The following is a 19,399-nucleotide window of genomic DNA, read 5'->3' as shown; positions in this document are numbered from 1 at the left end:
TATACATTTACTGCATTGTTATTATGAATAAAGTAGATTTGAAAGGACCTATGTACATCACACTGTTCTCTGATCTACATGATAATGCTGTTTCCTCATCACAAACAGACCTGCTCTTGTGTTTTGTTTCATTCACACATGTTTAAAACACATGTTTGTTTGTTTTTTCTCTCAAACAGAAAACACTCTGTTCCACCTTGTGATGTCATGTGGTAATAAAGGAAGCACCACACTGTGTTTTTTTAAACCCCATACATTGGCACTAGAACCATTTGAATCATTTAATTCCTGGAATTTTCCGTCTCTGCTGAACTTAAGGTTAAAGGAGTCAATATCTTGAAAACTACTGCTTCATGACATCACAAAGTGGAACACAATTTTATCTTTGGAGATATAGTCAGTTTAAAGGGCCCATCTCATGCAAAATCAACTTTTCAGAGCTTTCTACCTTCTAAAAGTCATGTGTGGGCCTTATATTTGTCGCCAAAGTGTTTTTAGATTGATTCAGCTTCTTTTTTTTTTACAAATTGCAGTGTATTTCTGCCACCCTCCCACGTGACAACGAACTAAAGCTGCTACAACGATGACGCGGCAGATACACCTATGATGCATTTGACATAGTAGAAAACGCTTCACACCCACCCCGCTCCACCACCTCCGCCCCGCATCATCGGACAATTCCCACATGAACATCTAAACAAAAGCGACAGCATAAGCTCATTCTCCTACACTGATATAATAAGTTGATCTACTAGTGTTTATTAATACTTTACCAATCAGTAATGTTCAGCTGATGTGGACTCGGTGCTTGAGCTTCGTGCTCCTCAAAGTCCTCGTCCGATTCCGGGTCCAACACATGCGGCTGAACGCGCTGTATCTCCATGATGAATAAAAGTTTATTCCTGCCACTATCAGGGTGCACGTCTGTCTCCCCCTCCCTCCCTGAGATGGTGGAGGAAGGGCGGCTCACTCAGAGCCTACGTCACGTTTGGAGGGCGGAGCCTGTGCTTTCTCAGGACGGGCGGGGGGAGGAGCAATAGTCGACCTTTCATAGTTCCTGGTCTGTGACTGTCTCCAAGAAATCAGTAAGATTTCAGAACTATTGTGTAATGGATGTTCCAAAACCCAAATAGTGCTTGTTTATGTGCAGAAGATACAATGTGAAAAGAGTTATTTTACATCAGATGGGCCCTTTAATAATAAAGTGTTACTCAAACATGTGTGAATGAACCATAACACAACTCCAGGTCTGTTTTTGAGGAGGTAACAACATTCTAACTTGACTTGAAGCTTTAAAGAGTTATATAAGACCTTTAATAACCTTGTATCATATGTTGCGTTGAGAAAACACTAAATTGGCTCTGGCTTTACTCGGCGCCTACACAAATCTAGTTTATTGTACAAGAGGGAGGTATTTTCGTCATCATGTCCCCAGTTTACGATGATATGTCCGGGGCTGAGAGAGCACAAACTGCTCAAAGTTGCCCTGAAGCATTAAAGCAGGCTGTCCAGAGGGCGCACGGTTCATTATTACATCCACGTCTGCAGCTCTGCCCCTCTGCGACCGCTCCCCTAACTGTTTTCGAGGTTTTATTTTTCTGTTATTTCTATGGTTAAGTTCCTAGTTGATGTTCCCTCACGTCTATGAGCAAACTTTGCGTTGGGTTTCATCATCAAAGCCCCACGGTCTTTTTTACTTAACTCAACAGTAAGAGAAGAAAATACATTTTAGTTAAGCTCCTCTAAAAGACTCGTATTACTCTATCTTTTCATCTATATTATAATAAATGTGTTTCCTGATAGCAAACATACTCGGAGTTGGGTTTTGTTTCATACACACGTTTAACACACAAACCCTGCACTCTCCAAAAAAAAAAAATAAATAAATAAATAATAATAATAATAATAAAAACCTTGTGATGTCACGAGGTAATGCAGGAGGTTTTCCACTGTGTTTTAACACTCCATACATCTTCACTAGAATCATTTGAATCCGTGTATCATTCGTTCATTCGTTTTTCAATATAAAACCAAAAATAAGAAAATGAAATAACTTTTTTCTTCATGATTTGTCTCCAAAACCAAAATGAAAAAACAGATAACGATTCTTTTTTTTTTTTTTTTTTCAGTTTTCGATTTTGTGTTTAACTGAAGAATGGAAAAAACGGATAACGGCTGTTTCCCGTTTACGTGACTCCCGTGACTGTGATGCCGAACTTTTGCACTGCATATGGACTGAACCAGGACTGATCCAGGTCCAGGACCAGACCGGGACCGGGAGAGACCGGGACCAGAGACCGGGACCAGAGACCGGGACCAGAGGGGACCGGGACTGGACTGAGACTCAGAGTCCGAGCTGTTCCATGTCATCGTCTCCGCGCTGGTTCCGTGTGGGGAAAGTGTGAATGTTCTGTGGACTACAGGTCCGGACGGGCTGCTCCAGTCCTCTGCACTCAAGAACTGCGCCTGGTTCCGAAGTGGTGCAAAGCATCCAACTGACGCTTTCACACCAACGAAAACTAACCAAACTAAGAGCTTTTGGTTCAAATAGACCAGGTCCGGGACCAGAGCGTGGGCCTAAGACCGAGACAAGACCAGGACCAGACCGGGACCAGACCGGAGACTCAGAGTCCATGGCAGGGCCGGAGCTCGAAGCTGCGGCTCAGACCCCGCGGAGGCTCAGAGTCAAAGCTCGGAGTCCGCTCTGGTCCCGGTCTGGTCCCGGTCTGGTCCCGGTCTGGTCCCGGTCTGGTCCCGGTCTGGTCCCGGTCTGGTTCCGGACCTGGATCAGTCCTGGTTCAGTCCGTACGAGGTGCAAAAGTCCGGCATCGCCGTCACAGAAGTCACGTAAACGGGAAACAGCCGTTATCCGTTTTTTCCATTCTTCATTTAAACACAAAATCAAAAACTGAAAATACGAATCGTTATCTGTTTTTTTTTTTTTTGAGACAAATAACGAAGAAAACTGTTGTTTTTTCATTTTCTTATTTTTGGTTTTATATTGAAAAACTAATGAATGAATGATACACAGATTCATTTGGATAATTTTCAGAACTTTTCAGTTTGTACTAAACAGATAAAAGAAGCTGTTAACTTGAAAAGTACTGCATTGTGACATCACAATTTGGAACAGAATATTTTGAACTTGAAGATATAGACAGACTAATAATACAGAGTTACTCAAACATGTGTGAATGAAACAAAACACAACTCCAGCTCTGATTTTTATGACGTCACAACATTCTAACATGACTTAAAGTTCACAAGAGTCAATTTTGTGTAATACAGGAGCTTTAAAGTCAGAAACTCTAAACTTAACTCAGTGTGAAGATTATAAACCTCACAAAGAAATGGTTGTTATTTTCTTGGAAACAGAAAACAAGGCTGTGATTACATGCTGTTTCCTTCCACCATACTACTCTCCACTTAAGCACATTTTCTCTCTTCTATATTTTACAATATTATTACATTTCCAGCCAAAATAAGTTACCATTTGCATTTTATAAATAGATGTCTCAGCCATTTCAGCAGATCTCAAAGTTTTGTAACGAGTGTGTAATCAGCGAATACTAGATCAAAATGTACATAAACAGAATATTATGTAACAGATATTTAGGTGTAAAATTTGCAGTTTGCTGTTTAGTTCATTTACATTTACTATAGTGCATCATTTAAACCTGTTGTAGTGTGTGGTTTCTGCTGATTTTTAATCCTTCCAAACCGGAAATGTACATATTTACATAACCGCACATAACTTTCTAACCATAAAATATAGAAACGTACTTTTTGCCCCTAGAAAAGTTGACAGTTGCAGCTTTCCGAGCACATTTCCAGAATGATCCTCCGTCACACGCTGCATGATGACGTAGGGAAAACGAGTGTCCAATAGGAACTTTGTTTTCCACCAAACTCATGCGCTCCATACATTTTGATTGGTCCAAACTTTGCCAAAGAGTGTAGTGAGTCAAAATGGTCGATGCTCTGAACGTCTCTGTTCGTAACAATTAAAAAGTCGCTCTAAGTGCACTTATTTCTCAAATAAATGGAAAATTACACATCTGGGGCTGTGTAATTGTGCGTCCCTTGCTATTTTTTTATTTGAAAGGTCCAAATGTCCAAATCCAAATGTAATAAACCCCATGAAAATGCAGGAAGTGATGTGGCTCCATGCCCTGGACCTGACACGAGCACAAAGTCATGGGGCCATTGTACTTTTTTTTTTGTTGTTTTGTTTTGTTTGTTTGTTTGTTTGTTTGTTTGTTTGTGAGGCAATAAGTACATTTTGACTTTACTTACAGACTTGATTTTTTATTTTATTTATTTATTTTTATTTATTTTTTCAGTTTTTTTTGTTTTGTTTTGTTTTGTTTGTTTGTTTGTTTGTTTGTTTGTATTTCTGGTCTTGCCACTTTTATTACACTACAGCAGCAGACTGTGAAATAATAGGTTGTACTGGAAAAAAAAAAAAAAAAAAGGATGTATAACACTTCAATAGGGGGTAAAAGGGGATTTTTAATATCAAAATTAAGGAAAAAAAATCCAGACGAGGACAAATGTACTAAAATTGCCTTTAGGTCTGGAAGAGTTAAGCTCTTGTATGAAAAATGACTGTGCGGGATCATGGGTGATGTGGACTTGTGGGTGGGGCCTTGTATAAGATGAGTGTGCTCGTACTGCTCAACTTGAGGAGGGTTCGTTTAGTGTCCAGCAGAGATTGCTAGATTACTCAAACATGCACGGAGGGATATAAAACCACTTCAGTTGCATTATAATATGGTAGAAAGTTACAAAAAGGCACAGCAGTTTGGCGTTCGCAGTTTGGCGTTCATTACATTTTCGTAAACTGAAGTGCATCATTGAAAGTGCAAGTTTAGGAGAGTGACAGTCCTGGGGAGGTAGTGTGACGGCTCCTGTAGCACCATCCAGAAGACAGGAGGGCGAACAGTCTGTGTCCAGGAGGCCCAGGTGAGAGGACTCCATCACCGTGTTACGTGCCCTACATACAGAATACAACTTAATTTTGCTTTTGTACTTGTTTACTTCCCACTAGTGACACCCAGCAGTCTTCAGTTCAAGTTCTAAACCAACCCAGCTTTGCTTAGCTCCTGAGTTTGGGCATTTGCAAAGGCGGTATGGTTGATCGTGAAGATGTTGGGGACATTGGAAAACATATTTTAGAATATAAAGCATGTCTCTCCTGGAATTCATTTGTGTCTCCTGTGGTGGTCTTTTTGATAGTCTATTTGTGTGCAATCTTTCCATGAGGTCTGATATTGCAATCGGTTCTTTAAATGTTGTTAAATATTGCGCTATTTTCTGATCGATGTTCTAATGTTGTTTCCTCATCACAAACAGACCTGGAGTTGTGTTTTGTTTCATTCACACACATTTAACACAAAAACACTGCACATTTAGACTGAGTTCTTCTCAAAAAGACACTGTTCCACCTCCTGATGCCATGTGGTAATACAGGAAGTGCTCAATCCATAGTGTTTTTAAACTCCCTCCACCTTCACTAGAATCACTTAGGTGATTTCAGCTTTGGAACTGCTCATCTCTGCTAAAAGAACTAAAGGTAAAAGGAGTTTTTGACTTGAAAACTACAGCTTCATGACATCATAAGATGGAACAGAGCATTTTGAGCTTTGGGGATGTAGAACAACCGAGTGAATGAAACAAAACACAACTCCAGGTATCAGAGTGAGAGAAGGTAGAACGCTTCACTGGGTCATAAAAATAGCAGTACAGGTGCTCTACAAGGGTTGATACAAAACCCACTGTGGTAATTGTCATTTGGACTGCTCCATGCTCCTCCTAGTGGCCACTATAATGGTTCAGTCCACTTTGCGGGTCATGTTTGGCCTAGTCCTACCAGTGTTATGTCGAGCAGTTGTTTCAAGTGCGTTGTGTTGGACATGTACATGCGTTAATGGTAAGTGTTGTGGTGGATTTGTATTTGTACATATATGTATATTAGAGCCCTGCACCCTCGGGACCTGAAAATAGAGCGGGTGGGTGATAAACTGCAGTAAAATATACAACTGATGAATGTGAGCATACCATTCATCATTTGCGCTGGATATTTGATTTGGCATTAATAAAAACATTTTAAGAAGCCTAAATTTGCATACGTGGTCTAATTTAGCGCTTTCCGCTTCTCCGTGTCTGATAGAGCTTAAGAAAGCAAACACCCCTATCCTGCGGGACTTGTGGGCGGGAGCGGGACAAAATATCACAGATGCGAGCGGGAGTGGGAAAGAAAGTTACAATTCTTTGCGGGTGTGGGCGGGAGCGGGACTGAAAATTCTGTCCCACGCAGACCTCTAATATATATCATTATGTATATTTGTTCAGACACCCAAATGTAGCAACAATTTGGAGTTCAATTTGTGGAGTCTCGAGGCGCCTAATGGCACATGTTCACCAATAATATAATCCTGTGTGTAATTTATACCCGGTGTTTATCTTTATGTTAGTTTTAGTTTTAGTTAAGTGATTATGTTGCTTGTTTGTCACCTTTATATCATGCTTATATAATTTTATTTCAGTTATATAATTTTTGGCCGCCTCCACTAATTAATATTCACGACGTCACCAAACTGTTAACTCAACCTCGCAGTACATTCTTTTCTGACCAAAAGAGGGCGCTGTTGAGTCACTTATAAGCCTTGTTACTGCCATGTTAGTCATCTGTGTATTTACCTGTATCATACTTGATTTTAATTATTTCCTTTTTTGCTGATTTTATTTTATTTTTTTACACTAAACCACACACACAGACACACACACACCAGCACATGTATGTCTACTGTTCAATTATCATGTTTGGATTGGATTAAAGTTCATTATCGCCTATCAAGTCTCCTGTGCTTTCTAACCGAGGATAGGAAAATCTAGCTACAACCCCCCCAGTACTTTGCACACGTACATGTTCTCAACAAGTGTTACATTTTGACTTCTCAAAAGAATGTCGCATTTACTGTAAAATGTAAAATGTAGAAATGGGCAAGGTTCAAACCCGACTCACCGACTGAATATATTAAAAGTCCTTTATTACATGGAGGGACACCAATGTGTTTCGACCAACAAAACGCCCTGACAAAGACCATTTTACTGGTTGAAATGTGTTGGCGTTCCTCCATGTACCGTATTTTCCGCACTATTAGGTGTTCTGGATTATAAGACGTCATAGAATGGTCTATTTTCGAACTCTAAATGACTTTAAAGGAAACACAACAGTGTGATGGGTGAGTGGTTTTGTTTGTTTGTTCGTTCACGGTGACTCTGGGCTTTGTTCAGTTGTGGCGTGTAGGGAGGGTGCTGTCTGTCGCTGGATTGTCGGCGTGTTCGCAGTGACTCAGTTGTTCAGTTGTTCCTCGTCCGTGTGGAGTGATGAGTGTGTTCTGCGGGTGGTGCGGCTTTGTAGTTTACTGAAGTCGTGCTGGGACACCCGAGTGGATTTGTGTATAGGGCGCTCTGGATTGTGGGGCGGCCAGTTGTTTTTTGATGAGGTTGGAGGCTTAAGAGCGCGTCTAATAGCCTGGAAAATATGGGAATAAAGGACTTTTAATTCAGTCAGTGTGGCTTGAGCTTGAACCTTGTCCCTTTTTGCTTTTTACAGTAAAGGCAACATTCTTTTGACAAGTGGAGGTATGTTTATTGAGGAGGTTACAATTAGTGATGGGCGAATGGAGCCTCGTGAAGCATTGACACTTCAGTCACAATATTGTCTCAAATGGTTGGACGTGTCTGAGGCCTCGGAGAAACACTGACCTCTAGTGGACAAATTTAACCATTGGCACGCAGGTGTCTCAGCATCGATGAAGTATTGTTAGTGTAAGACAATACTTGTGTGCAGAGCAACACCGAACCCAACAACAACAATAATAATGATGATTTAAAATAATATGTAAAGAGCAACATAAATAGCTGCTGTAAATAAGAAAATAGGTGTTACCTTGTTAGGTGGAATTAGATCAAAATGATCCCAAACCATGGATCGCTTTTTTCCAGTTGCAGACACCATCAAAAATGAAACAAATGCCAAAAGGCACCAAAATCACCACTAACGTCACACAATCCTCCTCACTACCCAACATTTTTAACAAATATTGGTGCATCTTTTATACTGTAGCAGTTTCACGCTTGTCAAACCACAGAAGTGCACTGAACACTCTGAAACACTCTGAACCAATCACAGAGCAGAACATTCACTGAGCCAATGAAACGCTTCGATACACTGAAGCGATCGACACGCAGAGCGAAGCAGTAGGGGGAGGGACCTGACACTTCCACACTTTGGTCACGTGAGCTGCTGTGAGACGAGCTCCGAGGCAGTGCTTCAGAGCAATTTGTTTCAGAAAGAACGAGACGTGCTCCAGAGCTCCGACTCATTTGACCATCACTAGTAACAATGTTCTAACATGGCTCACAAAAGGCTGTTTCGCTTAATATAGTAGTAGTAGTAGTTTATCCAGTCATTTTACAACACTACAAAACAAAACAAAACAAACATAGACTACAATCCATGACCGAAAGAGTTTAGGCTGAAGAAAAAGGTAATATGACCATGCGATCACTCATTTGAACCCCTTTTCTCTCTTCTCTTCTAGTGAACGAGTGGTTGCTGAAGTAGCACCTCGCCGACTTCACCACCCACGCCGACCCGACCAGGAGAAGATCCGCGAGGGACCTGGCCGCTCCACCGCGCATCTGCTCACCCATGAATTACCATTGTATAGAAAAACAAGAACTTGAAACCAATGAACTTTGCTCTGGAGGCAAAGAGAGACTCCTGTTTTCATACATTGAGAAGAACCCTCGATGCTATCACCTGCTAACAACCCCCCCTCCCCTTGATATCTATAAGGACATTTTGATACATTTTTTGGGAGAACTTGGCTAAACAACAAGCATTTATTTGATAGCCATCTCGGACCATGCTGGGACTTTGTAAATAGAGCTGTCAAGAACTACAAGTCACTGCCCCAACTTTTTGACGGTCAAGACGATCCACAATCCATTCTCGAAGAGGCATGCTAGCGGGACACGGCCTTACGTTCCATTTTACGAAAAACACTCGCGTCAAGGGGCATAATATTTACCGGCTTTTCAACAGCCTCGGAGCTACCAGTGTCTTGGCCTCATTTGTACATATTATAATTATGAATACTGCATAAAAATGTAAAGAAAAGTAACAAAGTAACAAAAAGATATTTAAAGAGGATTTAAAAAAAAGAGTTTTAAAAAGCTTGGCGCACTTTGACTTCTGGAGAGCTGATGCCTTTTTTCTTGTTTTCTTGTTTACAATGGTCATACACTGTGTTTGAGTAATGTTATCAGCCCAATAAATGTGTCTGGAAAGTGGACTGTCCATGTTTGACTTCAACATTAGCTCACAAATGTTCTGCACTCTTCACATTCTGTAAAATAAAACCAAAAGTAAGACAATGAAAAGCCAACTATTTTCTTCATTATTTGTCTCCAAAACCAAAATGAAAAAATTAATAATGATTCTTTTTTTTTTTTTTTTTTGTGTTTAAATGAATAATGGAAAAAAAAAAAAAAAAACGGATAACGGACGTTTCCCGTTTCCGTGACTTAAACTGTGATGCTGGACTTTTGAACCGGACTGAACCAGGACTAAACCAGGACTGCGTAGACTGTTGGGTGATCAGGACTGAGCCCGGGACCGAGACTGAGACCGAGACTAGACCAGGACCAGGACAGAGACCAGAACTGAGACCAGGACTGAAACCAGGATTGAGACCAGTTTAGTCCTGTTGTAGTCCTGGTTTAGACCTGCTTTAAACTTGTTTTAGTCCTGGTTTAGACCTGCTTTAGTCCTGGTTCAGTCCTGGTTTAGACCCGGTTTAGACCCGGTTTAGTCCCAGTTTAGACCTGGTTAAGACCTGCTTTAGTCTTGTTTGAGTCGTGGTTCAGTCCTGGTTTAGACCTGGTTTAGTCCTGGTTTAGTCCTGGTTTAGACCTGGTTTAGTCCTGGTTTAGACCTGGTTTAGACCTGGTTTAGTCCTGGTTTAGTCCTGGTTTAGTCTTGATTCAGTCCGTAAGTGGTGCAAAAGTCCGGCATCGCAGTTTAAATCACATAAACAGGAAACGGCCGTTATTCATTTTTTCCATTATTCATGTAAAAACAAAATTGAAAACTGAAAAAAAAAAAAAAAAAAAAAAGCAACGAATCATTATCAGTTTTTTTTTTTTTTTTTTTTCCATTTTGGTTTTAGAGACAAATAATTGTTGTTTTTTCATTTTCTTATTTTTGGTTGTATTTTGAAAAACAAATGAACAAATGATCAATGGATTATCTCTGTGTCCTATTGGGGAAAATGCCATTGTGCTATTGACAAATAAAGGATGTGCAGGTATGTAGGTTTATTTCAATGATTATGATTATTTCCATGGAGGTATTACTGCTTCATATGGAATATTCCACAGTATGGCTTTAACCGATTTATCCTTCATGGAGACAAGCAGATTACAGGTTACACAATTCGGAACAAATAAATAGGAAAAGATAGATAGATATTGAATATATATATATATATATATATATATATATATATATATATATATATATATATATATATATATATATATATATATATATATATATATATATATATATAAAATCATCATTGGTATCCCATTAAATGCTGTTTATCTTAAAGCCACAGTATGGGACATTTTAGCCAAAAATAGCCTGAAATAAAAGCATGGTTCTTTCATTTTTGTTTTGTTTATTGCACTGAACAACTTTTGCACAACCACTTCTTACTCTTGGGGGCTCACATGTCCACAAACATGGAAACGTGGAAAGGTGCATGCACTGCAAAAAACTAAATTTAGTCAAGTTCAGATGACTTGAATTAAGAAAGTTTTTTAAATTTTATTTGACAAGTTAAATGATCTGCCAGTGGAATAAGACTTTCTGTACTTAAAATATGAAAATACATCTGGCTACTGTTAAAATAAGAAAAACAACAACTTTTTGCATTTAAAATAAGAAACAAAATTGAATGTTGCTTGAATTAAGAAAAACACACTTCCAATTGGTAAATACTTTTACTTGTCAAGTCGAATCTACTCAAATAAAGTAAAATGTTCTTAACCTAGATTTTTTTTTTCCCCTTGTGGTAACCATCTCCATATTTTCTGGGTTAATGGAACTGGCAAGACATTTATTAATATTGAGCGTAACAGTAGAGGATCATAGCCAACGTGTATAATAAGTAGGGTTGTCCCGATCCGATCACGTGACTGCGGACTTGATCTGGACTCGGCCGTTATGGTCCGATCAGGTATCAGATAAATAATATACATATATACCACACAGGACACACAGCACACAAGTTTTTTTTTTTTTTTTAACTGAGGCGTGGGATTTCCTCAGGGACGTCCAGTCAGCGTGACTGTCTGTCCCAGCGCCTGCTGTACTAGAGGTGCACTCGCACTGGGACTTTTGGGCCGTGCCGTACTCAGGCGCTGTTACCTGTGGTTCTGTGGCCTGTGTTCACACCTGCTCGGCCAATGGCTTCATCACACAGCATTGTTTGTTTGCATGTTGCACAATGGAGTTGGCGCTTTTGGCGGAGAGGGTGGGAAAAGCGGCATGAAGTGTCTATTGAGCGGTGGGACTGATGTTGCGCTGCGCTCTGCTGTGAGTTTGTGGATGTGGTGGTGGTGCGGGGGGAGTGGGGGCGGCCGGGGGAGAGAGGCTGTGGGGCTTCTGCCATCTCGTTTTTATTTGGTAAGATTTTGTATTATTTGGATTTCATAGATGAGCCTAAATGTTTCAAATATAATGCACATGCAAACATATAATATCAAATATACAAAGTGTAGATTGTGCAGAGTCGAGTCTCAGGTCTGATCTGATTCTGGTCTGGTTCCTGTTTTGTCCAGTTCATTAAGTTTACTAAGTTACACATTCCAAGACCAGACTGTGGTAAAAGTCAAGATTTTCAACAATGATGGTTCATGGTTAGAAAAATTTATAAAAACAATTAAAGTTATGGACATTTTATTTTTCACACTAAGTTCAGCCCAAATACTACACATGAAATCAATACAATCTGATCTTATTCTTTGCTCTTAGTTCATTTTATAATGTTTTATAGAAGTATCGGATCGGGATTTCGGTATCGGCAGATACTCAAAATTAAATGACTTGGACGAGGGGGCAAAAAAATGTGATTGGACATCCAAAATGATAAGTGTCCTACCTTTATCGTAAGCATCTTGCCTCTAGACCAGGGGTGCTCAATACGTCAATCGATCGTGATCTACCAGTCGATCGCCAAGGTCGTGTGGGTAGATCGTCGTGTTTTAGTACTCGTCTCGGACTCAATCGTGTTTGGACTCGGTCTTGTCTCTCACTCGAGGTCTGACACTCAACAAGTGTGATCATATTTCATTACGGCCGCTGCTGTTGGTAATAAACTTGTAGCGGGTGCAGGAGCGTGTGGGGCGTCTCAGTGCAGCCTGTGCGCTCATTTGAAACCCGCGGAGACTCTACGGCACATCACAAACACACACGCTCCCTATGCACGGCTCGTCTGCGACAGCGTGTGCCCTCGTGTACCAGCGTGCATCACAGGGCAGGTTCAACTTCCTAAACATCCTACCTGTCCATCTGCCTCACGTCAGCACGCCGCCCCTCGCCTTTTCACGCTCTCGCTCCTTCCTGCGTACAGCGAACACAAGCCCCTCCCACAGTGCGGCTGATTAGAAGAGCAAGACCAAACGTGAAGCAAAAACCAGTCTAAATTTGTGTTCCAGTGTTGGCACAAAGCAGGTCTACAGCATAGAGCGGATCTACAGAACAGACCTACTGCCACATTTGGCTGAAGTTTGTCTAACAAAAGTGCACAAATGCATCTGTGTTTGTCACGATGTGCGTTTGGTTTGGTAAATGTGCAGAGGCTGGTAAATATCACTGCAAAACCAGAAAAGAATGTAACTCCAGTTTGGAACTTTAAAAAACAGGTTTAAAAATCTTCCTTCACTTTTTTCACAGTTTTGTGTAAAGTGCCAGAGGAAGTTCTCTTAAAGAAGAGGTTCTCAAACTGTGGGTGAGGGTCCAAAATAGGGGCACAGAGTGTTTCAGTGCAGTTTGTTTGGCTTTGTATCATTAGATCATTTTGACTTGGTCATTTTGTAAGTAGCTCACATGCTGAAAAAGTGTGAACACCCCTGCCCTAGACACAACAGTACACTAACTCCGCTGAGCACAATAGGCAGTCGTACTCAAACACTTTTTGCACCCCAGCAATATGAACAAAGTTAAATTCTTAAATGATAAATAGTGGATCTAAGTGGGAGACATTAAATTGGCTGTTTTACAAATGCTTTTAGCAGGAAGACTCATTTTGCTCCAAACAACTGGGACCTTGTGGAACTTGCAATAAAAATCTGCTTAGCGTGTCGTAAGGGGACTGTAAATCTTCACCGAAAACCTTCCCCCCCTCGCTGCTCTGCGCCTCTGTGAAACGCGCTGAAGTAAATACATTCTGAAAGGCATATTATTAGAAGCTTATGGTGCTAAATCAATTACTTTTCAAACACGTTATTTATTCCCAAATTCAATGCAAAAACGAGCCGTAGAGGTAGATAGATTTTCGCAGGGAGTGAATCATCCAGGTTTCCGAAAGATGGTCTTCGCCGCATCGATCCGAGCTCTCCCAGACCTGCCTTATTATCTCCCAATCAATCCCGGATGCTGCTTTGTGTAGCTCCGGCGCCCGGGAGAAATTCTGCAGAAGAAGAGGAGCGCTGCCTACCTCCTTACCAACACACAAACATGAGCATTTTATGTGCCGTTTGGTCAATACGGGGCTTTCAATGGAGCCGTAATGAAAAGGCGGCAAGCGGAGGAGGCGTGAAGAGCCCAGTCGCAAACGGGCAAGGTTGTGGACGTCGTTTTTCTACCTGAAGTAAGAGGCGCCGGGCGGAGGAAGATGGGTAATCAATGGAGCAAATGATTCAAAGTAGCTACAGGTCTCCAGGGTTAGTACAGGACCTGGCGCACACGCAATACTAATTAAATAAGTTTGCAGGTATTAAAGAGGGGCTACTACGCTGCTACGGAGTCTTCACTGTTGACAGATAATATGTTTAGATCACCACGTCACCTTTCCTTACCTCACCCTTACAATCTCTCTAATGAAATACCATACATCGCATCAGGTTTGTGAAGTTGTATTGTATAGTTTTGTACCGTTGTTTATGCTCTTGTATGAAAAACTTGAGTCGCTATTTTTAGAACTTGAGCCTTGACTTGATAAAATGGACCAAGACTTGGGACTCGACTTGGACTTAATAAGACCTGATGCTTCTCTTAAAAACAAAATATATGTGTGTTTTGAAAATACATTTCTCTTTACAGTTGGTACATCTGTTGATTCATTTTACAGGAACAAACTGGAACATGTCACTCCTACTTCTGTTTGGTACTTTGGATGTAACTGAAGTACTGTGATGTGGTATCCTCAAATGTACTACAGTTATATACAGCAGTGGCGGAGCGTGCACTTCACACCGAGGCCTTCAGTAGTGCTCTGTCTGAAACAATCCACTCCTCAAAAACTAATTTATGGTTATAAAGGCATCTTATTATACAGAAACACAGTATAAAGAGCCGTGGAGATTCCGTGCACGGAGAAGTGAGGACAGGACGGCTGAAATGTGATTGGTCAAAGGCTTTAATATGAAAACACATGTGTGGAAGCAGCAGAACCATCAGAAAAGCTCTGAAAGGAATATATTTTAAGGCCAGCAGAGAAGGACTTGCAGTAATATACAGTGCAATAAAGTAATATACAGTAATATACAGTACAATAAAGTAATATACAGTACAATAGAGTAAAACAGAGGGAACTACATAGAACATGATCCATCATGATAACATAACTGTAGCACTTTTAAATCTGAATTATTTCTGTTCTGACTGTAATGATTCGCACTAAGATCCTGTCAAGACATTTAAAAAAGAAAAATTTACATTTCTACAACCCTTATATAAACACTTATATATAAATATACCATGACTTTTTAAGAACAATTTAGTTTAAAAGTCATTTAAATGGCTAAAACCAAAGCTATATGTGGCACTTTGGTTTAAAGCCATGAAATGACTTGAAGCTCAAAGCAGACGACTTGGACTTGACTTGGTCTTATGGGCCAATGACTCAAGACTCGACTTGGACTTGTCTGTATTTGACCTGCGACTTGACTCGGACTTGAGGTCAAAGACTTGAGACTTTCTTTAGACTTGCAAAACAAGGACATAGCCCCACCTCTGACGAGAGGTAAAGCAGTACTGGTAACGCAGGTGAGATCGCTAGATGACTCAAACATGTGTGGATTACATATGAAACCACTTGATGCATGTTTCTGATGAGGCAACAGCATTATAACATATTAGAAACTTATTAAAAAGCAGATTTTGCACAATTTCAACTTTTAACTTTTCTGGTAAGTCTCAGTCACCTGCGTGTCTCCATTCCTGTTATTGCTTTGACTGGAATGTTCCGCAGTATGGCATTAACCTTACAGGTGTGTGTTTTATTGTTCAAAAGTACATGCATTCTGACTGTCTTTCCACAGATCAGACCTGCAGATTAGCCTGGTAGCATCGCCTGCTTGTGTTTAATGTCAGTACTGTGGGTTATTCCTGGCAAATCTCAATTAATCCAAATATAGCTCAGAGTGAGGTACATGGTTGACAGCTCATCATCATAACATCTCCTTCAAACTTTTCAGAATTCTCTTGGTGCATTTTTATTGCCCAGAATCCAGAATACACACTCTGCCAGTTCATGCAGATGTGAGTCGGCATGAAGTACACTGCATCTTCCTGAAAAACACAAAACAAAACTTAAAACAAATATGCCTGTTTATGATTCAAAAAGAAAGAAAAATATATCTCATTGGACTGAAAAAAAGCACATTATTGTGGAATAAGTTACCTACAGAACATAAATAATAGACTATAACACATGAACCAGGACTAAACCAGGACTAAACCCAGACTAAACCAGAACTAAACCAGGATTAAACCAGGACTAAACCAGGATTAAAACAGGACTGAACCAGGACTAAACCAGAACTGAACCAGGACTAAACCAGGATTAAACCAGGAGTGAACCAGGATTAAAACAGAACTGAACCAGGACTAAACCAGGACTGAACCAGGTCTAAACCAGGATTAAACCAGGACTAAACCAGGACTAAAACAGAACTGAACCAGGACTGAACCAGGTCTAAACCGCCACTAAACCAGGACTAAACAGGACTAATCTTGGACTTGAGAGAGAGGGAGACCCTGAGCTTGTGGAGCAGGGTGTCCGCAAAGTGCGATCAGGCAACGGCTGCGCTTTAGCCCCATGGTGCACGGAGCTCTGCACTGGTCCTTTCTCCTGCAGTCACCTAACGGTCTACGTGGGCGCACCTCTAGGCCCATCTTGACACTCAGTCCTGGTTCAGTTCAATTCTGATTTAGACCTGGTTCAGACCTGGTTTAGACCTGGTTTAGACCAATTTTAGTCCTGCTCTAGTCCTGGTTCAGTTCTGGTTCAGTCTTGGTTTAGTCCTGTTTTAGTCCTTGTTCTGGTTCCTCATGTCTCAGGTCTCTATAGGACAGTAGTGCAGATATCATCTATCTGAGTCTATGCAGGTTGTTTTCATCATTGCCAGTAGCTCCAGTTTGTCATTTAAGTTGTAGTTATTTTATATTGTTATTTATATTGTCATTGTTGTTGTTGTTGTTTTTTTTTTAATATATATTTCACATCAGGAGAAGTGGGTGGACGGCGTACCCCAGCATCCCACACCCACTGCACCCCTGGCCACAGCTGACAGAAGCAATATCATTCTTAACATTATATTTATATTATTGGATTGCATTGAAATTCCATGCAGTGTTAAAAGTTCTGAAGAGAGTTCCAAATATATATTCACCCAAACAGCGCAGTCATGTCCGTCCTCTTGACTCGGCAGACAGCAGGAGCAGCCTCAGTGGATTAAGACCACATTATCTGTTTGTGAAGTGCTGCGCTCAGATGTTCAGCAGGCCTTCTAATGACATTACCTCCACAAGAGCAACACACGAGGGGGAGCCGAGGAGCCGGACATCTGCCAGGACCAAGGGGAAACGGACAAGTCTCCCGCAGCGCATCAACTCCACAGACGCACCTCTCCAGATGTATCCACGGCAACAGACTTTTCAATTAGGCCTGTGTGCTCAAACTGTTCGCCCGAATATAATCAAATCTGCGTGGAAATGAGGATCTACAGTTAGAAGTAGCCTATAGTGGGGTTACTCGAGGTACTACTGTCCAAATAACATCAGCATGACAGTGTGTTTAAGGTCATTTTATGTACATTTTATTGTTTTTCAACACATTCTTCAATATTACTCATCAATAACATGCCTGAAGAAGTTTTAATGATACATAACACTTGTATAGCGCTTTTCGAGATACCCAAAGATGCTTTACATGGGAAGACAAATAATGACAAACAAGAGAAAAAGACAGTTAATGATAGTTTTTTTTTTTTCTTTTTCTTTAAAGAGATGGGTTTTCAGGGCTTTTTTAAACATTGGGAGTGTGGATGAGTCTCTGATGTGTTTGGGCAGGGAGTTGCAGAGGGTGGGGACAGCAGCGGAGAAGACCCGGTCCCCCTCAGGTCTTATGTTTAGTCCTGGCAGGGGGGAAACAGGAGGTTGGCATCAGCTGATCGGAGGGCACGGGCGGGGGTGTGGTGGTGGAGGAGCTCAGAGAGGGAGGTGGGGGCCAGGTTGTGGAGGGACTTGTAGACAGTGGTAAGGAGTTTGAACTGAATGCGCTGGGGGATGGGGAGCCAGTGGAGATCTCTGAGGAGGTGCGTGTGAGGAGTTCTGTATGTACTGGTGAACCGTAGAGCAGCTATTGCAGTAGTCGAGGCGGGAGGTGACAAAAGAATGGATGAGGGTTTCAGCAGACTTAGCAGACAGGGATGGGTGATAGAAGGCGGTTTTGGTGATGTGTTTAACATAGTGTTCAAAGGAAAGGGTCTGGTCAAAGAGGATGCCGAGGTTACGGAGGTGGGAGGAGCAGGGGACTGAGGAGCTATCAATAGAGCGGGTGAAGTTATTGTGAGTTCTGATTAGTGTTTAGGGGCCGACAATGATTATTTCAGTTTTGCTGCAGTTGAGTTGGAGGAAGTTTGACTGTAGCCAGGACTTTATTTCGGAGATGCAGTTTGTGAGGGTGGAATGTGTGGCCGGGGTTATGGTTTTGGTGGACACGTAGAGTTGGATATCGTAGCGTAACAATGGAACTGGGGGCCATGGCGGCGAATTATGTGACCGAGGAGGAGGATGTAGAGGATGAAGAGGAGGGGGCTGAGAACTGAAACTCGGGGAACTCCTTGAGTAAGTGGGGCAGAGGGGGACTTGCAGTGGTCGACATGGATGAATTGATGTCTGTCGGTGAGGTATGAGGTGAACCAGGAGAGGGCGCTGTCAGTGATGTTGAAGATGGTTTGCAGGCGGGAGAGGAGGATGGAGTGATCGATGGTGTCAAAAGCGGCAGTGAGGTCCAGGAGGATGAGGATGTTGATGTTACCAGAGTCACAGGAGAGCAGGAGGTCATTAGTGACTCAGAGGAGGGTTTCTCAGTGCTGTGGTGGGAGTGGAAACCGGATTGGAAACATTCAAAGAGGTTATCGGTGGTGAGGTGGGATTTCAGTTGGGTGGCAACTGCACGTTGGATGAGTTTGGAGAGAAATGGGAGGTTAGAGATGGGTCTGTAGTTGTTTGGAATATCAAGGATCGAGTCCAGCTTTTTGAGGATAGGAGTAATGGAGTTTTAGAGTGTTTAGAGTTTTTAGTGATCTGTGCATTTTTGAGTCGCGGTCTATTCCAGGCCTGATAACTGCAAGACAAGTTAAGATGACTTGAATTAAGAAAGTTTTATCATGAATTGAAAAAAGGAAAATGATCTACAAATGTAACTAAGACTATTTGCACTTAAAATATAAAAAAATCCCATCTTGCGACACTTTGATCTAAATATGTTATGTATTACTGCCCAGTGTCGGTAACTACACCAGAAATTACACTACACTAGAAGCTAAAATTTAGGATCTTGGCATCGGTTTCAGGAGCACAACAAGTGTCACTCAGACTGTCATTAAAAGATCGGATCAGGTCAGATAGAAGGCCAAAAAATCTGATTTGGGTCACTTCAGGCTGCAGTCTGAACGCAGCCTATGACCACGTGGCCTGAAAGATGTGGAATCTGACTTCAGGTGAGACAAATCAAGCTTTCAACTGCATTGTGGGAATTAGATTATGCTTGAGTGTTGTAATGCTTACCACAGAGAAGAGAATCTGAAA

The 19,399-nt window shown here is 41.3% G+C and overlaps 1 protein-coding gene across 1 annotated transcript in view; it reads left to right on the top strand.

Annotated features, from left to right (window-relative positions):
- The window catches only part of ca10a (carbonic anhydrase Xa), a 550,647-nt gene extending 541,894 nt beyond the window's left edge, over positions 1-8,753 (top strand). Inside the window, exon 8 of the mRNA XM_055150478.1 lies at positions 8,613-8,753. Within this exon, the coding sequence (XP_055006453.1) occupies positions 8,613-8,635 (23 nt within the window). The 3' untranslated portion in view covers positions 8,636-8,753. The remainder of the gene's footprint in view (positions 1-8,612) is intronic.
- The last annotated feature ends 10,646 nt before the right edge of the window (positions 8,754-19,399 follow it).

This window comes from Boleophthalmus pectinirostris, unplaced genomic scaffold (assembly GCF_026225935.1).
Source record: "Boleophthalmus pectinirostris isolate CB_2022bp ecotype Guang Dong unplaced genomic scaffold, ASM2622593v1 HiC_scaffold_14, whole genome shotgun sequence".
Classification (NCBI taxonomy): Eukaryota; Metazoa; Chordata; class Actinopteri; order Gobiiformes; family Gobiidae; genus Boleophthalmus; species Boleophthalmus pectinirostris.
Note: the sequence above shows the minus strand (reverse complement) of the source record. Positions and strands in the feature narration are given on the sequence as shown.